General features: G+C 37.7%; 2 protein-coding genes across 2 annotated transcripts in view; one reads left to right on the forward strand and one right to left on the reverse strand.

The window, feature by feature from the left end:
* Ppm1e (protein phosphatase, Mg2+/Mn2+ dependent 1E) overlaps positions 1–23,693 on the reverse strand; it is a 166,407-nt gene that overhangs the window by 83,277 nt on the left and 59,437 nt on the right. The window lies entirely within an intron of this gene.
* On the forward strand, positions 15,919–16,429 carry LOC101574200 (vacuolar protein sorting-associated protein 29-like). Its single transcript, XM_012517326.1, has 2 exons — positions 15,919–16,117; positions 16,353–16,429. The coding sequence occupies exons 1-2, from the start codon at positions 15,919–15,921 to the stop codon at positions 16,427–16,429; spliced, it is 276 nt and encodes a 91-aa protein (XP_012372780.1).

Here is a 23,693-nt window from a genome sequence, read left to right on the forward strand (position 1 = left end):
GTCCATAATAGTATTGGGTCTTCCACTTCACTGGCAATGTCAGAAATTGTTGACCTGAGTCCCCTACAGCTCAATATAACAGTATGGCTTTACTTCTTATACTTCATTTTTATACTTTTCATATTATTTCTAATAAACACCCTCTTTAAATTCTTCCTTTTGCCCTTGATTTTATTCTTCAACTTCATGAGAACAAAGAACTCAGGTTTATACAAAATTACCTATTTCACCTCCATCTCCTTTGTAGCTTCAAGTAATGTGGACCTGAGTCAAGGTCTTAACTTGGTGTGGAGGAGTGTTTGATCGGTGACTGTTGGCATTAGACGGCCAAAAACTCCAGATCATTCTCACACTGCCATTTTATGACCATGTGTCATTTGAGCAGCTATGAAGTTAGACTTAACACACAGACCATCAATTACTTTACCGTAGCCACCTTGTTTCTTCATCACATAACTACAAAGGACAGGCAGATTTGAGCCTGGGGAATTCCCCTCCACACTTGACTACATTATGAATAACCTCTCTTTTTTGTAAAATATATCACTGCAGTAACTGCCAATCTCTGTGAGAGCAAAATGAGTACAGTTCAGTTACATCTTCCACAGCGATTCAGTCAGCTTTGCTACTGCTTCATCTCAAGCAATCAGAATGATACCTAGTATGTAATAGGCACTCAGTGGGGTTCAGAAAATGATACCCCCAAATATGCTATTTTAAACTTCAAAATGAGAGCGCCTGGGAAGCAGCAAGTGCAGGGGAGGGCTTTTCTGAAGTTTCTCTTATTTACTTAAAGACCAAATGTTCCAAAGAGGAACAAAATTTCCTTCAGTTCTCCTATTAAAATTCTATTGACCAGGTTAGAGTAAATTCACATCTCAGAGAGAAAGTAAAAGCTCAAACACTATAATCAGAGCCCAGAAGAACTTTGTCCCAGACCACTGTCTGTTCTTCAAGTGGACTTATTCCCCCTAAAAAATCATTACTACTTCCCAGAAGTTATGCATTTCGTATGTGATCAGTTATCACTGATGCTGTATTACTATGTGACAAAGTGACAGTCATGCTGTGTGTTTTAACTGCTTCCGACTGTTCCTTATTCCCTCTCCATGAGCCTCACTTTTTTTTTTCCGAGACAGAACAACACTGAAATTAAGCCAGTTAATGCTACAGTGGCCTCCACTACAGTGGCCTCTAAATATTCAATAAAAGAATCACCTATCTCTCTCACTAAATCAAAAGTTAGAAAGGACTATGCTTAGTGAGGAAGGCACATCACAAGACAGACAGGCCAAGGCTAGGCCTCTTGTGCCAAACAGCTTATCAGGTGCAAATGCAAAGGGATAGTTCCTGGAGGAAAATATGAAGTGAACATATGAATGGTAAGAAAGCAACATAACTTAAATGCTGATAGAGGGCAAGTTTTAGTGATTTAGATAGAAAAATCAAACCAGTCACAAAATGCTACTAACCCCAAGTTAATCCAGAGCAAAGCAACTCTTCAATTCCATGAACACTGAGAGAAGTGAGGAAGTGCAGAAGAGAAGTTGGAAGTCAGAAAAGGTTGCTCAAACATTTTAAGGAAAAGTCATCTCCATAAAGACAGTCATTCTGGGCCTGAAGCTCACAGGTAGACGTGCTTAGAATGCATGAGGGCCTGGATTTGATCCCAACAGCGCAATGAAAAACAAAAAGGAAAGCAGCAGGTACTGAAATAGCAGCTACAGCATGTTGCCCAAGAAGATCTAGCTCAGATAATTGTTAAAGGTGACTACACTAAACAGCCAATTTTCAAAGCCTCTAGGATTTTGACAGATAGAAACCAATGCATAATTTCAAAGGACAGATTGGAACTCTGTTATTAGGAGCTAATAGAGTTGGTGATTTTAAGTTGAAGGTAATGTTGTCTTACCAATTCAAAAAATACTAGGACCCTTAAGAATTATACCAATGTACTGAGCATGTACTGTATAAATGGAGCAACATAAGCTGGGTAACAGCATCTCTATTTATGACATGGCTTATTTAATATTCTAAATCCATCATTGAGATCTGCTCAGAAAGAAAGATTCTTTTAAAACATTATTGTTCATTGATAATGCACCTCCTTCACTCAAGAGCTCTGATGGAGATGTGCCAAAAAGATTAATGCATTTTCATCTCTACTAACACACCATCCATTCTTCAGACTGTGGGTTAAGAAGTAATGTCTCTTGAGTCTTATTTTTTAAAAAGGCATTTTGTGGGCTAGGGTTATGGCTCATTGGCAGTGCAGTTGCCTGGCAAGCTCAAAGCGTTGGGTTTCATCTGCAGGGCAATAAATAAATAAAACATTCTGCAAAACTATAGCGCCATAGATAGTGATTCCTCTAATGAATCTGGGCAAAGCGAATTAAAAATCTTCTGGAAAGGATTCATCATTCTAGATGCTATTAAGAATATTTGTGAGTTAGGGGCTGGGGAGATAGTTCAGTAGAAAAAACACTTGCCTGGCAAGCGCAAGATCCTGAGTTCAATCCCCGGTACCAAAAAAAAAAAAATATTTGTGAGTTATAGGAGGAGGATCACTGGTTGGATGTAGAGGCACATACCTATAATCTTAGCTACGTGGAAGGCTGAGGTAGGAGAATTGCAAGTTTGTGGACACTTTTGACAACTTAGTGAGACATTATGAATTTACATGTAAAATATACAACATTAACAGGAGTTTGAAGTTGATTCCAAGCCAACCATGGTCACACACATCTGTAAGCTCACCACTCAGGAGGCTGAGACTTTCTCAAGGAGGATCACCTGGAGTTTGAGGCCAGCCTGGGCTACGTAGTGAGTTCAGGGACAGCCTGCACTACAAGCAAAACCCTGTCTCAAAAAGACAAAAAAAAAAAAAAAAAAGTTGATCCCAATCCATATGGATGATTTTGAGTGTTTCAAGACTTCAATGGAAGAAGTAACAACAGATGCAGTGGAAATAGCAAGAGAAATCAAACTAAAAACAAAACCTGAAAATGTGACCAAATTGCTGTAATCTCATAAGAAAACTTCAACAGAAAACAAGTTGTTTCTTATGGATGAGCAAAGAAAGTAGTTTCTTGAGATAGAATCTCCTTCTGGAGAAGATGCTGTGAACATTGTTGAAATGACAATAAGTATGTACAGTATTACACAACTTAGCTAACAAAGCAAAATTAACTGATAAAGGATTTGAGAGGATGGATTCCAACTTTGAAAAAAAACTCTATTGTGGGTAAAATGCTATCATACAGCAACATTAGTCATGAAAAGAAGAGTAGATCAGTTTAGAATCTTCAGTGTTAAGATTATAGCTCACTGAACACTTGGATGACCATTAGCATTTTCTATCAATAAAGTATTTTTTTGTGGGGGGAAAGGGTTGAGACAGGGTCTCACTATGCAATTCAGGCTGGTCTTGAACTCACTGAGATTCTCCTAATTCAGCCTCCTGAGTGCTGCGACCATAGGAGTACACCACCGCACCTGGCTTCAGTAAACTACTTTTAATTAAAATGTATATTTTTTAAAAATCTTACTACACATTTAACATACTACAGTACAGTACAAGGGCTGGGGATTTAGCTTAGGGGCATAAGCACCTGCCTGGCTAAGTGTAAGGTCCTGAGTTCAATCCTCCATACCAAAACAAAACAAATATATATATATATATATGGCACAGTACAATTTATTACTATCTTGTTTTAAGATAGGGTCTCAATATGTAGCTGGCCTCAAACTTGTAATATTCCTCCCTTAGCCTCCTAAATGCTGGAATTAAAGACATGGATTACCACACCCGACTCAAACACAACTTCTATATGGCTTAGGAAGCCAAAAATATTTGTATGACACACTTTATGATATTTATTTGTTACAGTCATCTGGAAATGACTCTGCTACATCTTTAAGGTATATCTGCAGGGTTATTTGAAAGTTGGCTTCGATTAGTTGTAACATGTATTGTACATTCCAGAACAAACACTGAAAAAAGTTAAAAAAAATAAGCATATGCTAAAAAAAGGAAATTGGAATCATAAAATGCTTGATTAAAGCCAAAAAAGGCAGCAAGAAAGTAAGACAAAAATAGAAACAAAGAACAGGGGCACAAATAGAAAATAGTAATATTATGGTAGCTATGAATTCAACTATATGAATAATACTTTTTCCAGTATTGGGGATCAAGCCCAGGGCCTTCTGCTTGCAAAGCTTTGGCTCTCCCACTGAGCTACATCACTAGCCCTTCAGGAATCACTGTGTACACCACACTCTCAATGTCCCAATTCTTTAATCATTTGTCAGAATATATCAAATAACAAGACTGAACTGTGCATGCCACCCACAGGAAGTCCACTTCCTCCACTGTTTTGTTTTTCTTCTTTGCTTTGGTCCTGGGGCATGAACCAACAGCCCTGCTCATACTAAGTCTATGCTCTGTCACTAAACTTCATGTTCAGCCCCAGCCCCTGAAACCCTCTTTAAACTTATGAGGACACATTCAGATTAGAAGAAAATGGACAAAGAAAGATAACCTATGACACATTCATGAAAAGAAAGAAGTAGCTACATTAAGACAGAGCACACTTCAAAGCAAGCAAAGCTATCAGGTCTCAGATGGCGGGGGCACTATGTATGATGAAAGGGCCGGTTCTTCCTGGCACACACACCTTTTTTCTTTTTTTTTGCAGTACTGTCCAGGGTCTAATCTGATGCACTGAAAAACATAATATCAAACTGCATGTGGCAAAATATGAACAACTACAAGGAAAATACACTATTATACCTGAATAATTTAATATCCCTTTATTGAAAATAAAGAGAAAAATATAAATTCAGTAAGCAGAAAGATCAATAAGGATATAGCTGAACTCAACAATATCATCAGTCAATTGAATAAACAGCTATAGAATATTTCACTTAACAACAGAATACACATTCTTCTTAATCTCACAAAAATTCATCAAGATAGACCACATCCTGGGTCATAAAACATGTAAAAGCAAATTTAAGTAGATAAAAATTATACAACATCTATTCGCAGATCACAATAGAATTAAACTATAAATCAGTAACAAATATGTGAAAATTAAACAACCTACTTCTAAATAATACATGGACCAATTAAATCTCAGGTATATGGGCCAGCCAAATAGCTCAGCGGATTAAAGCGCCTACTTAGGCAGACACAGCAGTTAGGGTTCGATTCCTGGCATGCTGTGGCGATGGCCACTGAGACTGGATATGGTGGCGTGGGCCTGCAATCCCAGCTCTTGGGAGGTTGAACACAAGCATATCACCTCGAGTCTGATCTACGTAGTGAGACCCTGTAGACACTTACTAAAACACACACACACACACCCTTCAGGTATAACCTCCCCACCTTCCCACTAGGTTTCGGGGTTCTTTTTGTCTTTTTCATTTTGAGATAGGGTCTCCCTATGCAGTTCAGGCTGGCCTTGAACTTACTTTGAACCCCAGACTGGCCTTGAACTCACAGCAATCCTCCTGCCTCAGTCTCTTGTGTGCTAGGATTACAGGAGTGTGACACCATGCCTGGCCCTCAGGTGCAATTGTAAAAAGTATTTTGAAGTAAATGAAAATGAAACCATAATTTATCAAAATTTGTCAGATAACAGCAAAATCAGTGCTTTAAGGAATAATACTACTGAATGTGTTTTTTAGAAAAGCAACATCAACAATCAGTAATCCAATCCATGCGTGGTGGTACATGCCTATAATCTCAGCACTAGGGAGGCAGAAATCAGGAGGATCACTAAGAGTCTGAGCTGTGTAGTGAGACCCTGAAAAAAAAAAAAAAAAAATTAAAATCAGTAATCCTAACTTCTATACTAGTAAGCTAGAAAGAAAAAGTAAAGGGGCCGGGGAGATAGATCAGTGGAATAAGTGCTTCCCTGGCAAGCACAAGGGTCTGAGTTCAATCCCCAGTTCTGCAAAAAAAAAAAGAAAGAAAGAAAAAGTAAAATTAAATCTAAAAAAAGAAAAGAAATAACAAATAGAATAGAAATCAAAGAAATAGAAAATAGAAAGTCAACAAAACTAAAAGATAATTTCTTGAAAAAATCAATTATCAATGTGCTTGTAGGCAGTGTGAGAAAAGGAGAGAAAATACAAATTACAGACATCAGATATGAAAGAGAAAATGCCATTACAAAAGGATAATAAATGCAAACTATGAATGTCTGTATAAACAAATTAGATGAAATAGATCAATTTTTTTGAAAGATACAACCTGCCAAAACTCACACAGGAAAAAATAAACAATCTAAATTGTTTAAAGAAGTTAAATCAGGGGCTGGGGAGATAGCTCAGTAGAAGCTTTTCTCTCACCTTGCTCTGGCCTTGGTAAATCCTGTGTGTGTGTGTGTGTGTGTGTGTGTGTGTGTGTGTGTGTGTGTGCGTGCGCATGTGTGTTGCTAGGGATTGAACCCAGGACCTTAGCACTGAGCTACATCATTAGTTCTTTTATTTTCTGAGACAGGGTCTCACTAAGTTGCTCAGACTAGGTTCAAATTTGTGATCCTTCTGCCTCAACCTCCCATAGTGCTGAAATTACAGGTAGGCACCATCATGCCCAGCTTAGTCTTATAAATTAATGTACTACTCACATCATTAGCCCTCCACACACTATTCTGCATGGTACTTCCTAGCTAATACTGTGTGGCCATCATCATCCTAATGCCAAAACCAGATAAAAGTTATCATATGATAAGTACAGACCAATGTCTCATAAACACAGATGCAAAACTCAACAAAATATTAGCAAGTTGCATTCAATAATGTATAAAAATAATTATTCACCACAATCAAGTTGGATATATTCCAGATATGCAGGGCTAGTTCAATATTGAAAATCAGTTCATGCTAGGAGTAATTTTGCATACTTGTAACCCCAGCTGTCTGGAAGGCTGAGATAGGATTGCAAGTTCCAACCCAGACTGAGCAACTTAGTGACAGAGCAAGAACCTATCACAAAAACAAAAATAACCTGAAGAGGGTTGGGAATATATCTCAGTGTGAAGAACCTGAAAAAGAAAATCACATAGCCCATTACATCAACAGGCTGAAGAAAAATCATACGATAATATCAAGAAAGAGAAAAATATCAAACAATTATTAATGACAAAATGTCTTGTACACCAAAAGTAAAAGGAAACTTCTCAAAGTTGATAAGAAATATGTACTAACAAAAGAAAAACAACTTAAGCTTTCCAACTAAGATAGGAAAAAAACAAAGATGTTTCCTCTTACAACATGTTTTCAATATCATACTAAAAGTCCTAGCTAATGCAGTAAGATAAGGAAAAGTAGTAAAAGGTATAATGTTTGGTAAGGAAGAAATAATAAATGACTGCATGTGTAGAAAATTTGAATCAACAATAACCAAAAATAAAATAAACCATGAACTAACAAGCAAATATAACAAGGTAGTAGGATGAAAGATTAATATACTAAAGTCAATCACTTTCCTATATATCAGCAATGAACAAGTGGAATTTGAAATAAAAAATATAATACCATTTGTCTTAACATTCCCAAAATGAACTACTTAGGAAATATAACAAAATGTATATAAGATCTATAGGAGGAAAACTATATAATTCTGTTGAACAAAGTAAAACAACTAAATCCATGGAGAGAGATTTCATATTCACAGATGACAAGACTCAACACTGTCAAGATGCCAGTTCTTCCCAATTTGATTGGTTTGAGGCATTTTATACATTTTGACAAGCTAGTTACAAAGATTTTATGGAGAAACTAAAGAACTCTACTGGCCAACATAATATTGAAAAACAACAACATTCAAAGACCAACACTACTCAGTTTCAAAATTTACTATAAAACTACAATAATCAGGACAATGTGATACAGGCAAAAGAACAGACACACAGAACAAAGGGCTATATATATATATATATATATATATTACTGTCAATAGATCTTTGACAAAAGAACAAACATGATATATTGTATAAATATGTCTTTTCAACAAATGATGCCAGGACAACTGGATACCACCTTTGGAGGAAAGAAAAGACTAGGCAGAGACCTCACATCCTCCACAGAAATTAATTAAGAATGTATCCAAGATGTGTTATATGTAAATATAATATCTAAAGCTATAAGAGTCCTGGAAAATAACATGGGAAAAATATTAATAAGCTTGGGTATAGCCATTACTTTTAGGTACAACACCAAAGGCATAATTCATGGAACAAACAATACATGCACTGGACTTCATTAAAACATAAAATGAAAAGTCACTGTCAAGAAAACTAGAAGACAAGTCACAGACTGGAAGAAAAAATTCAGAAAAGACCTGATAAAGGGTCCAGCCTTGACTTTACTATGTAATCACAGTAAAGGTCTGGGGATGTAGCTCAGTGCAATGGTCCTAGGTTCAATACTGAGGGAGGGATGGAGGAGGAATGGAGGAAGGGAGAGGGAGAAAGGAAAAAGGGATGAGGAAGAGAAAAGAAGAAAAGGAAGAAGAGAGGGAGGGAGCAAGGTAAAAAAAAAAAGGAAAATAGTCAAGATGAACTTGGTCATTTCAATAAAAGCAGCCAGTAAAAACATGAGCAGGTAATCAACCATCATCACTAATCATGGGGATGAAAATTAAAGCCACAATGATATACAGTAATGAGATTGACTAAAATAAAATCAAACTCTCAGAAAGAAGACAACTAAAATTTTTCTTACATTTGTTTGTTGAGGAAAAGTCAAGATGAGATACCTTAGAAAACAGTTTGATATTATCTACTAAAGTTAAACATACATACATTCTATGAATAGCTATGATGTGTCTAAATAGATATCCAGGGATGGTGAGATAGCTCAATGGACTAAGCACCTGCTTAAGAAGCACAGGGATCAGGGTTCAATCCCCAGTACCACATGCTGTGCTGGCCTCACCCTCAAGCACGCTGAGGCAACTGAGTCTGGGTGTAGTGGTGCCCAACTGTAATCCCAGCACTGGGGAGGCTGAAAATAGGAGGATCACTGAGTCTGAGCTGCACAGTGGGACCCTATACAAAACACATAAATAAAAAAATAAACATTTAAAAATAAATAAACATCTAAAAGGAACATCGTTAAGGTTTGTGCATAGTTGTCCCCCCAAAGCCTCATGCAGTCTTGGGGTGGCCTCTGGAGTTTGTGATTGATTACTGTGGGTATGGACGGTGCACTTGCCCTGGGGCAGGTAATTTGCATTACAATGTAAGGTGGGAAGAGAAGCTAGCTGTTTGAGCTGCTACTACCTCTCCCTGGCTCTTGCTCTTTGTTGCCTCCATGAAAGGTTGCTCTCTGCTGTGTGCCACTCGCCTTGGAGCCAGCTGAGAGTGGACTGAAACCTTCAGTGACTGTGAGCTAAATAAACCTTTCCTTCCTTCATTCTGGGTGTCAGATATTTGTCCCAGCAATGAGTGAAGAGTAACTAAGACAAACATGTGACTATGTAAATCATGCAAAAGAAATATGTACATGTGTATAACAAGAGACTTGATTTAGAATTTTCATGTCATATTCTACATGAGCTGAACCTGGAAATAACCCTATCTGTCCAATAATGATGAAGTGGATTAGAAAAATATTGATATAACAGAATTCTATGACAAAAAATAAACTGCTGCTACATATGTAACTACATAGATGAAATGTTCAAATGAAATATTGACCAATACAAAGTAGCAATGTAAAAATACATGATCCCATTCATATAAATTTCAAGAGAACTGGCAAAATTACCCTATCATTGACCTATAAGGGTAATGATCAACCTTGAGAGTTGAAGAAATTATAACTGGCAAGTGGCACAGAGGAAGCTCCCAGAGGACCTGAACGTTGGCCTGGGTGGTAGTTCTGTATACGCTCACATTCTGATAATCCAAGATGTTTATAATTATATGGAGATATATAGATAGATAGATATTTCTCAGTAAGAAATTTTAAAAATTAAGGAATAATACAAAAATAAAAATGTCTAAAGGGTAGAAGCTTAACTAATTTTGAAGGCCTTCTTCAAAATTACAAATGTAAAATATTTGAGTTCTGAGCCTTGGAAGGGGCCTGCACAAGTGAGGTCTGCCTCTCAATAAGTTTTCTCTTTGTGGTTGTCTGTAGCATACAGGCATGATGGGACAGTATACTATAGGGGCAGAGAACTATGCTGGTAAAGTTGTAGTTCCTAAGTGATGTGTCATGGGATGAATGGATGAATGAATATATGGAGAAGGGGAGAGACAGAGGCAGAGAATATGATATATATTCTTTTTAGGATGTGGTGGTGCATATGGGACGTTTTCTAAAATAGACCATATACTAATCCATAGATCATGCTTAAGTATATGAAAGAAAACAGAAATTATCCCGTGTATATTATCTGACCACAATGCTATGAAACTGGAAATGAATGACAAAAGAAACCACCAAAACCCCATAAACATATGGAAATTAAATAATACTTTCCTCAGCAACCAATGGGTTACAGATGAAGTTAAACAAGAAATTAAAAAATATCTACAATCCAATAAAAATTCAAGCACATCTTACAGGAATATGGGAGACACAATGAAAGCAGCTCTCTGAGGGAAATTTATAGCAGTGAACTAACACATTAGGAAAACAGAACGAGAACAAATAAATATCCTAATACAGCACCTGAAGCTTCTATAAAAAGAAGAGCAAACCAAGGCAAAGACAGGAGGAAATTATAAAGATAAGAGCAGAAATTAATGCAATTAAGACAAAAAAATACAGAGAATTAATTAAACAAAAAGCTGGTTCTGGGGCTGGAGAGATGGCTCAGTGGTCTAAGGCACCTACTTGGAACAAGCTTGCAAAGCCTCAGGGACCACGGTTCAATCCCCCAGCACCACATGCCAGCCCGCCCCGCCCCCTGGTGGGCTGAGCTGGCCACACACACACACACACCACACACTCTCTCTCTCAAATAAAAAAAAAAAAAAAAAAAAAAGCTGGTTCTTTGAAAGATTAAATAAAATTGATAAACCTGTAGCTAGCCTCCTCAAAAAGAGAAAAGAAAAAACTCAAATTCAAGCAATAAGGAATGAAAAGGGTGAAATTGCTACAGATCCTGTGGAAATTCAAAAGGTCATCAATAGCTATTTTGAAAATCTTTACTCTTACAGAATCAAAGGCACAGGAGAAATGGACAGATTCCTGGATAGGTACAAATTAGCAAAACTGAGCTGGGGAGATAGCTCCGTAGAATAAGCATTTGCCTGTCAAGTGCAGGGTCCTGATTTCAATCCCTGGTACCACAAAATTACCAAAACTGAATCAAGAAGATATAGAAACTTTGAATAACCCAATATCAGCCAATGAAATTGAAAATGTAATAAAAAAAAAAAAAACTTACCGATAAAACCCCAGGTCCTGATGGATTCACAGCTGAATTCTACAAGAAATTTAGAGAAGGGGGCAGCCAGATAGTTCAGTGAACTAAAATGCTTGTTTCAGCAGAATTCAGCGGTCAGCATTCAATCCCTGATGTGCCATGCCAGCCCCATGCCTGGGACACACTGAGACAACAATTGAGACTGGGCCTGGTGATGCACGCTGATAATCCTAGCACTTAGGAGGCTGAAAAAGGAGAATCACTAAGAGTCCGATCTATGTACTGAGACCCTGTGCACCTTGTAGACCCTGTTCTAAATTCATAAAAAAAAAAAAAAAAAAAATTTAGAGAAGATTTAATCCCAATACTCCTCAAACTCTTCAAAGAAACAGGAAAGGAAGCAATACTCCCAAAATCATTCCTGGAGACAAGTAGTATATTGATACCAAAACCAGAGAAAGATTCAACCAAAAAAGAGAAATATAGACCAATCTACCTCATGAATATAGATGCAAAAATCTTCAATAAAATATTAGCAAATAGAAGACAGCAAATCATCACCACAAGAAGATCATACACCATGACCAGGTAGGATTCATCCCAGGGATGCAAGGATGGTTCAACATATGCAAATCTATAAATGTAAGACACTATATTAACAGAGCGAAAACCAAAACCACATGATCATTCTCAATTGATGCAGAAAAGGCTTTTGACAAAGTCATCCAACACTCATTCATGATTAAAGCCCTACAGAAAATTGGAATAGATGGCTTCTACCTCAATCTGGTAAAAGCCATCTATGATAAAACAACAGGCAACATAATTCTCTCTCTCTCTCTCTCTTTTTTTTTTTTTTTTTTTTTTTTTTTTTTTTTTGTGGAACCGGGGATTGAACTCAGGCCCTTGTGCTTGCCAGGGAAGTGCTTATTCCACGGAGCCATCTCCCCGGCCCCAACATAATTTTAAATAGGGAAAAATTGAAAGCTTTTATGCTCAACTCAGGTACAAGACAAGGATGTCCTCTCTATTACCACTCTTGTTCAATATAGTTCTGGAATCATTAGCTAGAGCCATTAGACAAGAGAGAAATAAAAGGAGTAAGGACAGGTAAAGAAGAAGTTAAACTATTATTTACAGAAGACACGATATTCTACTTGGAAGACCCAAAAAACTCCACCAAAAAGCTCCTAGAATTAATTAAAAAAATTCAGTAGCATAGCAGAATACAAAGTCAATACCCAAAATTTAACAGCATTCCTTCACACAGACAACAAACTCACCGAGAAAGAAATTAGAAAAACAATACTCTTTACAATAGTATCCAAAATATGAAATATTTAGGAAACAAAGGAAATAAAAGATCTATACAACAAAAATTATAATACTCTGAAAAAAGGGATTGAAGAAAATTTCAGAAAATGGAAAGATAGTGCTGGACAAATAGCTCAGTGAATTAAGGTACCTGTAAGCAAGCACAAGGGCCAGGGATTTGATCCCTGGGCCTGCCAGGCTGGCCCCTCCCCTGGGGCATGCTGAGACAGCAATTGAGACTGGGCATGGTGGCACGTGCCTGTAATCCCAGCTCTTGGGAGGCTGTAAACAGGCAGATCACTACAAGTCCTATCTAGTAATGAACCCTGAACACCCTGTAGACCCTTCCCTAAAATACAAAAAGAAAAAAAAGGAAAGATATTTCTTGCTCCTGGATAGGAAGAACCAATACTGTGAAAATGGCCATAGTTACAAAATTGTTACACAGATTTAATGTAATCTCTATCAAAATACCATCAATATACCTTACAGAGCTAGAGAAAACATTGTTAATATTTATTTGGACCCAGAAAAGGCCTAGAATAGCAAAGGCAATCCTGAGCAACAAAGGCAAGGCAGGAAGCATTACAATTCCTGAGTTGAAATTATACTGCAAAGCTACTGTGATAAAATCAAATTGGTACTGGCAAAAAAAAAACCCAAGGAGTGGCCAGAGGCCAGAGGATGAGCTCAGCGCGGGCTCAGGCAAGAGTTCATGAGTTGCAGAAGCTCCAGAGGAAGAGCATGAAAAAGGAAAGCTGATCCTTTCTGCAGCTGATCGTATAATTGCCTTTTGATGCTAATGTTTCTTGAAGAACGTTGAATGCCCAGGGACTTTCAAACCTTGATGCTCATAATCTTCAGTCCTCTTCTGATCACTTTAGAACCAAGATTGCCAGGGATCTGGATGCACTGGAGCACAAGTCCCCAGGAGTATGTGTATCCATCTGATACCACTCCCAAGTAGGGCTCCATTCTGGAGTCAAACATTGACAATGTGAGGACTGACTTTCTAATGGAAGCCATTGCTAACCAGGGCAAGGCTGTGCTGTAAATAGGTGAACAAGAACAACCAAAACAGTCATCATCAAAGAATGCAAGTCAAAGTATGATCCTGCAAGTCACATGAGCAAAAGTCTAAACCTTTCTTCTGCAAACATCCCTCTGATGTTTCAGGTACTGGCTTTATGGTACTGCTCATTGAAGCCAAGTTGGCGATGCACCATGGAAGGCTCACAGCACAATTTCATTCATGTGATGTGTTCACTAAACCTCATCTGAACTTCCATAGCCATAAAATATTCTTGACAAAAAAAAACCAGACCCAAGGATCAATAGCACAGATTAGAAGATACAGATACAACTGCAAACATACTCAGCCATCTTGTTTTTGACAAAGGGGCCAAACATGTTCACTGGAAGAAAGATAGCCTCTTTAACTAATGGTGCTGGAAAAACTGGCTCTCCATATGCTGAAAACTAAAACTAGACCCAGGTCTATTGCCATACACTAAACCAAAGTCAAAATGGATTAAAGATCTAAATATTAAAACAGAAACACTAAATATCCTGGAAGAAACAGTAGATAGAAATCTTGGAGATGTAATAGTAGGCAGACAGTTCATGCACAAAATCCAAACTGCACGGGAAATACTGCAAAGAATCAACAACTGGGATCTCATCTTCATGTCAAAAGAAATCACCAACAGAGTAAAAAGACAACCCACAAATTGGGAAAAAAATATTAACCACTAATAACTCAAAGGTCTTCTATCTAGAAGATATAAAGAACTAAAAAAAAAAACATTAGAACTCCAAAATTAAAGACCCAATTCAAAACTGGACATCTCAGATGAATACACACTTCTCAGAAAAATACAAGTGACAAATAAATACATGAAAAAATGTTCCACAGCAATGGCCATTTGAAAAATGCAAATTAAAACAACATTGAGATACATTCTCACACTAGAAATAATGGCTATCATAAAGAAATCAACTAATAACAAATGCTCAAGAGGCTGTGGTGAAAAAGGAACCTTCTCCACTGTTGGTGGGAATGTAAACTTGTACAACCACTCTGGAAATCAATGTGGAGACTCTTAAAAAACTCAGACTGGGACTGGGGAGATGGCTCAATGGAATAAGTGCTTCCCTGGCAAGCGCAAGGGCCTGAGTTCAATGCCCAGTTCCGCCAAAAAAAAAAGCAAAAAAAAAAACCCTAGGACTGGAAATCCCATTCAAACCAACTATTCCCCTCCTGGGTTATTTTCCCAAAAGAACTGAAAACATCATACCATGGTGATGTATGCATACCCATGTTTACCACAGCACAATTTGTCATAGGCAAACCTTGGAAACAACCAAAAAGCCCATCACCTGAGGAACAGATAAAAAAGATGTAGTATTTTTATGCAATGGAGTATTACTCAGCTACAAAGAAAAACTCAAAACCTTTATAGGTAAGTGGATGCAACTAAAGGACATACTCATAAGTGAAAGAAATCAGGCCCACATGTATAAATATCATATTGTCTCCCTAGTGTAAGAACCTGAAGAAATAAAACCTGAAAAGTATAATAGACATAATAAAAGAGAGAAACTGAACTTAAGGATTAAACAAAGATGAGAGAAATGAGAAAAGATAGGAATAAAGGAAGAAGGAAAAACATGCAAGTATATATACATGATGGCTGAGATGACTGTACTAATAATTTCCATCAGTATTTTTTTGGAAATAGCAGTTAATGTGTAGAATGTTCACCTTGACTAACTCTATATGCTGATATCTGCAAGCTAAACAATGACATTGAGGACAGCAATGTTTAATACAAAAACTACGCTTGAATACTTCTCATCTTGGTCTTCTAAATGTGTACCATTTCTAATGTCTTATCAATTATTATTATACTCTCATTAAAATAAACTTTTAAAAAGAAAAAAAAAAGATAAGAAAAAAATTAAGTCACAGAGGAGCCTGAGAAAGAGAGTAGCAGTGATGCAGCCCCAGAGGAGCCAAGTGACAGGATGTTGGTGTTGGTATTAGGAGACCTGCACATCCCACATCAGTGCAACAGCTTGCAATTATTATTATACTCTCATTAAAATAAACTTTTAAAAAGAAAAAAAAAAGATAAGAAAAAAATTAAGTCACAGAGGAGCCTGAGAAAGAGAGTAGCAGTGATGCAGCCCCAGAGGAGCCAAGTGACAGGATGTTGGTGTTGGTATTAGGAGACCTGCACATCCCACATCAGTGCAACAGCTTGCTGGCTAAATTCAAGAAGCTTCTGGTGTTAGGAAAGATTCAGCACATTCTCTGCACTGGAAACCTTTGCACCAAAGAGAGTTATGACTATCTCAAGACCCTGGCTGGTGATGTTCATATTGTGAGAGGAGACTTCTATGAGAATCTGAATTACCCAGAAAAAAAAGTTGTCACAGTGGGTCAGTTCAAAATTGGTCTAATCCACAGACATCAAGTAATTCCATGGGGAGATATGGCTAGCTTAGTCCTGTTGCACAGGCAGTTTGACGTGGACATTCTTATCTCAGGACACACACACACAAATTTGAAGCATTTGAGCATGAAAATAAATTCTACATTAACCCAGGTTCTGCCACTGGGTATAATATCTTTGAAACAAATATTATTCCATCATTTGTGTTGATGGATATCCAAGCTTCTATAATGGTCACTTAAGTCTATCAGCTAATTGGAGATGATATGAAAGTAGAACAGATCGAAAACAAAAAATCTTAAAGCCCAGCCCATCTTGATGATTTTGTTTGTTCTTCATTCCCTTGTTCAATTAATCATTTAAGAGCTACACAACTGTATTACTTTTATATTTTGCAGTAAAATAAAATGCATCTTCTCTGTTAATATATAATTTCTATATGCTTCTTGTAAACTATAAGATATATTTAGTTTACATTACAGTATGTGGCTTATGAAAAAAATTACCACACAGTAAATGGTCATATGTTAAGAAAAATTTATCTTTAAGAGTAACTTTTTTCTTCCTTTTTTCTTGATACCAGGGATCGAACTCAGAATCTTGCACTTTCCAGGTAAGCACTTATTCCACTGAGCTATCTCCCCAGCCCCCCTTATAAGTAACTTCAAAGTTGGTATTTGGATTTTACTACAAAAAAGTGTATGAAGAGAAAGAATCTAGACATTCTGTATATATTTTTTTCTTCTTCAGTGCTAAATGTGTACCTTTCATTTATAATTTCTTGATAACCTGTGTTTAATTTTAAAAAAAATATAAAAACTTATAGAGACCAAACAAAACTGTGGATATAAGTATTAAAGTGAAGTTAAAGAGAAAAAAGAAAGATTTCTTGAAAGCAACCAGTAATATTCAATTATTTGTCAAATCTTGCATGACTATATCTGCTAATTTGAGCAACAGATTTGATGATAAAAATAGATAAAAGAACAACCATTGTTAGTTATTCTTGTTTTGAAAATCTATAACATATGAATTGTTATATGTTACCCTGTTTTTGTCTTTATTTCTGCTTTTGCTTTTATTCTTCAAAATAAAATATTTTTTTAGAAAAAGAGACTAGAAAGATATTTTTGAATTCTCAGAGGAAAAGATCCCGTTAAAAAAGTTTTTAACGATGCAGAAAAGGTAATAACTAATGGAGTTAGGTCTCTAAGAAAGAGGAAAGTGATGGAATTTAGGTTACAGTTGTAGGACAAAAAGAAAAGATAGATTCAGACACAGATGAGCTTATAGAAATGGTGTCTGCAAAGAAAGGAAATTTTCATTTGTTTTGTTTTGTTTTCAGAGAGGATCTTGCTCTGTAGTTCAGGCTGACCTTGAACTCACTACGTAGCCCAGGCTGGCCTCAAACTCAAAGCAATTCTCCTGTCTCAGCCTCCCAAGTGGTGAGGTTATAGGTATACTTGACCACACCCAGTGAAATTTTCACTTGATAACTCCTATTTTTCTCTGAATTAGGAGATTAAACTGCAAAATGGAAGGAGAGGGCATTGGGAGATTTGAGTAAACAAAAGAAAGTATAAAACAGAAAATATGAAGTATAGGACAGTGAATTTACTAGAGAAAATGTTTACTCACAGTTGAGGCTGTTTATCATTGTTTTATAGGGACCCTATACCAGGATATAGCATTTTTTTGTCCAGCAATGCTCAGTTGTTTGCATTCAGTTTTCAAAGAAAGCAGGGAGCTAGGCTTTACTAAGTAGACAGTATTGAAGGACAGAAAGGCAGAGGATCAATGGTACCTATAACTGCATGACTGTAATGAAGAATGGCAAAATCTAAGTTGCACAAATTTCAAAGTAAAAGTAAAATGGAACAATTGTGGCTTAACTCCAAAAAGTTTCCCCAAACCCTCATGTGTTCAGAAATGGGGTGTTCAGAATGTGATTAAATCAAGAGGACCCTAATCTCATTAATCAATAAGGCTGAATACTGAATGGGCTATTAGAAGATAGGGTTCTGTTGGAGGAAGAGGGTCACTGAGCTGTGCCTTTGAAGGGTGTGTCTGTCCCCAAATCTCCTCTCTCACTCTGCCTCCTCTTTTTGTCTCTCAGGTTCTTTGCTGCCGTGATGTGAGCAGCTCTGCTTTGCCAGGCCCTTGCACCTCGTGTTTCTGCCTTGGAGCCAACAGACCACAGACTGACCCCTTTGCAACTGCGTCAAACTAAACCTTTCTCATTTAAACTGTGTATATCAGATATTATGTCTCAGCAACAGAATGGTGACTAACACAGGAACCAACAGAATGAAAGTGTTGAGGAAATTAAAGAAGAGTTGTGGGCTGGAGAGATGGCTCAGTGGTCTAAAGCACCTACTTGGAACAAGCTTGGCAAGGCATCAGGGACCGCGGTTCGATCCCCCAGCACCACATGCCAGCCAGCCCTGCCCCCTGGTGGGCTGAGCTGGCCACACACACACCTCTCTCTCTCTCTCTCTCTCTCTCTCTCTCTCTCTCTCTCTCTCTCTCTCAAATAAATAAATAAAGGTTTAAAAAAAAAAAAAAAGAAGAGTTGTATTAACACTTTTTATGTGTGTGTGTGTGTGTGTGTGTGTGGCCGGCTCAGTCCAGCCTAGGGACAGAGCTGGCGAGGCATGTGGTGCCAGGGATCAAACTGCAGTACCTGCGCTTTGCCTAAGCTTGCCTAAGCAGGTGCTTTAGACCACTGAGCTATCTTCTTGGCCCAATGTAATAGCACATTTGAACACAGGAACCTGGAAGACAGAAAACTATGGCTGATGAATGGATTGAATGCACTAGTAATTTGGTGGCAGAGCAACTTCTGGTAACGAAAACATTTTTGGGTAAAGGCAACACTTCAGCAGCTGAGAATCATAAAATGTGAGCATCAGGGCTAATCTGATCTTTGTTCATTAGCAAATGAAATGCCGCTTGCTATGTGAAGATATAGAGGAAGTAGTCTATATGTTAAGCATAGTTAAGCAATTATTTTTCTACAGAGACAAATTTAGGTTGATCTATGACACGCAGTATAATAGTAGGCTGATATAAAAAGAGGAAATGAAATCAGCTAGTTATATGTGAATTCAACTCACCTGCATGACATCTTTTTCATAATAAAAGTTGATAATTATCCCTTTATTTTTAGATTTATATTCTAAATATACAATAAACTAGATCACATTTAATGCATCTCATGCACTCTAAGTGTGAGCATTATTATTTGCTCCTTGCCATGTGTCAAAAGGCATTCACTAGTTAAGAAGTCATTACAAACAGTGCCATTTATTCATTTATTTCTGTATTTAGGACAGGGTCTACAGGGTCTCACTATGTAGATCAGATTCATAGTGATTTTCCTGTTTTCAGTCTCCCAAGTGCTGGGATTACAGGTGTGTGCCACCACACCCAGCCTCAATCGCTATCTCAGTGGGCCCTAGGAGTGGGGCTGGCACGGCACACCAGAGATTGAACCCCAGCCACTATGCTCTGCCTAAGCAGGTGCTTTAGTCTGCTGAGGTATCAGGCCGGCCCCCAAACAGTGCCCTTTAAAAAAGAGGCATTAGGATTTTTTATCTGAATAAGAAATGTCTAGGGCTTGTGAGATAGCTCGGTGGACTAAGCACTTGCTTATGCAAGAACTGTGGTTCAGTGCCCTGCACCACATGCTGCACTGGCCCCACCCTCAGGTGCACTGAGCTGGCCAGTGAATCTGGGCACGGTGGAAGATGCCTGTAATCCCAGCACTGGGAAGGCTGAAAACAGGAGGATCACTAGGAGTCCCAGCTATGTAGTGAAACCCTGTAACAAATACAAAAAAAAAAGTCTAAATCCCAAATTGTTTTATTTCTCTTCTACAGTATCACGTGGTTTTATTTTATTTCATTGTTTGCAGTATTGGGATTTGAAGTCAGAGCCCATTTCTTCCATTTCTGGGTGTTAGACATACAAGCAGAATTTCAGAGCTGTAAGGAAGGCTGGGAAAGAACCTCCTAAATCTAACTTCCCCCAACTGGAGGGAATTCAGCAACTGCAATGAGTCTAGTGGCCTAAATTCTGTTCCTTGGCTATGATCCAAAGAAATAGAAAGACCTCAGAGAAGAATGGCTTCATGGAGCACCTGACATGTCTAGATTCTAGGCACTCAAAATCAGCCTGTTGGTCACATTGGGGTCCTTGAACTTTTTTGTTTCTCTTTTAGGAAGAATATAAGTTTTCATTTCTCTTTCATAATGAGCCTTGTCTGCTTTTGCCATGTCTTCGAATTTTCCATTTTCTTTAGCAGACATGGTCTTCCACCTCTCTGAGCACTTCTTAGAAAACTCTGAGAAGTTAATGGAAGTGTCTGGGTGCTTCTTCTTGTGTTCCTCTCAGCAAGCTTGCACAAAGAATGTGTAGGATGACATCTTGCCTCTCGGCTTCTTAGGATCTCCTTTGCCCGCATTTACTTGTTTTCCTCAGCAAGGTACATAGTTGATCAGTACCTGTCTGGCTCTCACTTGCCCTGGCACTGTCTCTATGGAGCTCAATGTACTGCAATGGCTGTCTACAGATCTTAAATGTCCAGCATCCAAATGTACTTCCCAATCCTTACACATCAGAAACCCATCTGGCCTCATTATTTTGTCTCACCTGAAATACCTCCTTGGTTTTCATGGCAACCATGATGGAATGCATAGTTGTTGACTCAAGAAGCCACCAGTTTCTTCTTTGTAATTAGTTGTTTTCCTCTTAGCTCTTTTATGTTTACAACATCTTAACAAGGGTGGGGAAGGAGTGAAGGAATGACAACATCTTAACATGGGTGGATTAAAGGCTAAACTAGAGCTTCTTTTGGAAGGATAAAATTTTCTAGGATAAAATTAACCCAATTGAGAGCTGCCACCCACTACACTATAGCAAAGGTATCCTGGCTTAATGATATGCCTAGTTTAGGCCAATTAAAATCAACTGGGAGAGGGGAGTGGGAAGAACATACGCCATGGTTTTAATGAATAACAGGTCCTGAGCGATAGCCCAAAATAATACTTGATCTTTGTCCCTGTTTTGATCTTGGTCTCACATAGACTTGCTCAATAAGGATATCAATCATGACTATGACAGAAGTCATAGAAGAACTGCAGAAGACAATTGGCCCATCTCCCCATTTGTTTCCTTTTAAATGATCTTTAGAGCTGAGTGTGGTAGTACATACTTGCAACCCCTCTACTTTGTAAGCCAAGGTAGAAGGAATGAAAATTCAAGGCTAGCCTGAGCAACTTAGCAAGCAAGACAGTCTCAAAATAAAACTATAAAGAGGGCTGAGGATGTAGATGAGTCCTAGAGGTCTCTTGAGTTTAATCTCTAGTAATGCAGACAAACAAAAACCCTTAGATTTTCATACTACTCTTGGATTGGAAAGGACTAAGGGAGGGAGACATTTTTTTTCCACCTATACATAGTGAGTAGTACAAAATCTCCATCTAACAAGGTTGAATAATTTGAAGTCAGGTTTAATTTATATCAAATAACTTTATATTCTTGCATATGTCATTTTTTTATATGCTACCTAACTAAAGTTGACAATACAGATCTACATATTTCCAGTTATCTTAAAACTCATCTATTGTTCATCATTTATATGTTTTGTACTGCGAGAATAATTTGAATAGCTGCATTTTGAAAGTCTAAAAGTTTTTATTTGGAAGCAAAACAACAATGACTTTAAAAGTAGATCTTTGTGGGCTGATCAGATAGCTCAGCAGACTAAAGCACCTGCTTAGGCAGATGCAGGGACCTACCCCTGGTGTGCTGTGCTGGCCCCGCCCCCGGGGCACGATGAGATGGCAACTTAGACTGGGGGTGGTGGCATGCACCTGTCATCCCAGTGCTTGGGAGGCTGAAAACAGGAGGATCACTAGGAGTCTGATCTGTGTAATGAGACTGTGTAGACCCTGTACTAAATACATAAAAAGTAGATCTTTGCTTTCACTAAGAACATCATCATTATAAAAAGATTAATACTTCAAGATAAATTTATAATTTGAATTCAGGAAAAACAAAATGTGAAGGAATCACAAGAAAGGTGATCTCATAATGTATTGCCTAGGAAAGGCTTATTGATAGAAAGAGATCAGTGACTCCTTTGTGAGGTGCTTCATATCCTACATGCATAACTAAATGAAAGATCCTTAACCAGTGTATTTTATTTTAAAAACAAAACAATGAAGGACCTCTTGCAGTACAACATAGCTGGTTAAACTTAAAAATTTACAAGACTGGACCTCGTGGTACATGTCTGTAATCCCAGCTCATTGGAGGCTGAACACAGGTGGATCACTATGAGTCCAATCTATGTAGTGAGACCCTGTAGACCTTGTAGACCCTGTACTAAAATACAAAAACTAAATAAATAAATAAATTTAAAAATTTACAGAGAGAAAACAAGATAGAAAGTCAAACATTAATCTTCCTTCATTTTACTTATCCCCCAAAGATTTGTAGCAAATTCCAAATTAATTTGACTGCAACCCTATCTTATCAGTGAGAAGGAAAAAATTCTTATTAGTATAAAAGTTTGACTCAGAGCTGAGCATGGTGGTGCATGCCTGTAATTCCAGCACTTGAAAGACTGAAACAGGATTGTTGTGAGTTCAAGGCCATCCTGGGCTACAAAGTGAGTTCAAGGCCAGCCTGACCTGCATAGCATGACCCCATCTCAAAAAGACAAACAAACAAACAAATAAATTGACCCATAGTAAAGAAATGAACAGCTATAACTCTATATAAAAAGATATTATTTTTGTTTTTCCTCTTTCCTCATCTCTCATCTTTCACCATTTGGAATATTCTTTTACTTTTACTTTTTTTTTTTTTTTTTTTTTTGGCAGTGGTGGGCTGCTTTTCAGGTAATCACTCTATCACTGAGCCACATCCTCAGCACTCTAAAAAAAATTTTTTTTAATGTATTTGGTACAGGGTCTTACTACACAACTTGAGCTCATAGTGATCCTCCTGTTTTCAAACTCCCTAGCACTGGGATTACAGGTGTGTGCTATCACGCTTGGTCTCAGTGGCCAGATCATTGTGCCTGGGGGTGGGTCCGGCGAGGCATGCGGTGCCAGGGATTGAACCCTGGTCCTTGCATTTAGTCCACTGAGCTATCTCGCCAGGCCTTAAATTTTTATTATTGTATAATATAATCAATTGTCTAGGATACTAAGCTAGATTCCAAAATTTTAGCTGTTACAAAAAATGACATTTAGATTAATTTTTAATAGAAATTACTCAGTAATTATGTGATCAATAAATGCTAGGCATGGTTCACGTGTTTATAGGCCCCACTATTGGGGAAGCTGAGTCCAGGTGTTCAAGATCAGTCTAGGTAGCATAGCAAGAACCCTATCAGAAAGAAAAAAGAAAAACAAAAGGTAGGGAAGAGAAGGGAAAGGGAGGAGAGAAAAGAAATGAGCAATATACAGTTCAGAAGGAAATTTGCTGAAATTTACATAGGAAGTCAGCTTCCTGGC

The sequence above is a fragment of the Octodon degus genome, unplaced genomic scaffold (genome assembly GCF_000260255.1).
Source record: "Octodon degus isolate 3935 unplaced genomic scaffold, OctDeg1.0 scaffold00164, whole genome shotgun sequence".
NCBI lineage: Eukaryota > Metazoa > Chordata > Mammalia > Rodentia > Octodontidae > Octodon > Octodon degus.

Coding starts and splice junctions, on each gene's coding strand:
- LOC101574200 (XM_012517326.1), top strand. CDS start 15,919: ATGTTGGTGTTGGTATTAGGAGACCTGCACATCCCACATCAGTGCAAC. Junction 16,118..16,352: donor AGGAGACTTCTATGAGAATC/TGAATTACCCAG, acceptor TTTGAAACAAAT/ATTATTCCATCATTTGTGTT.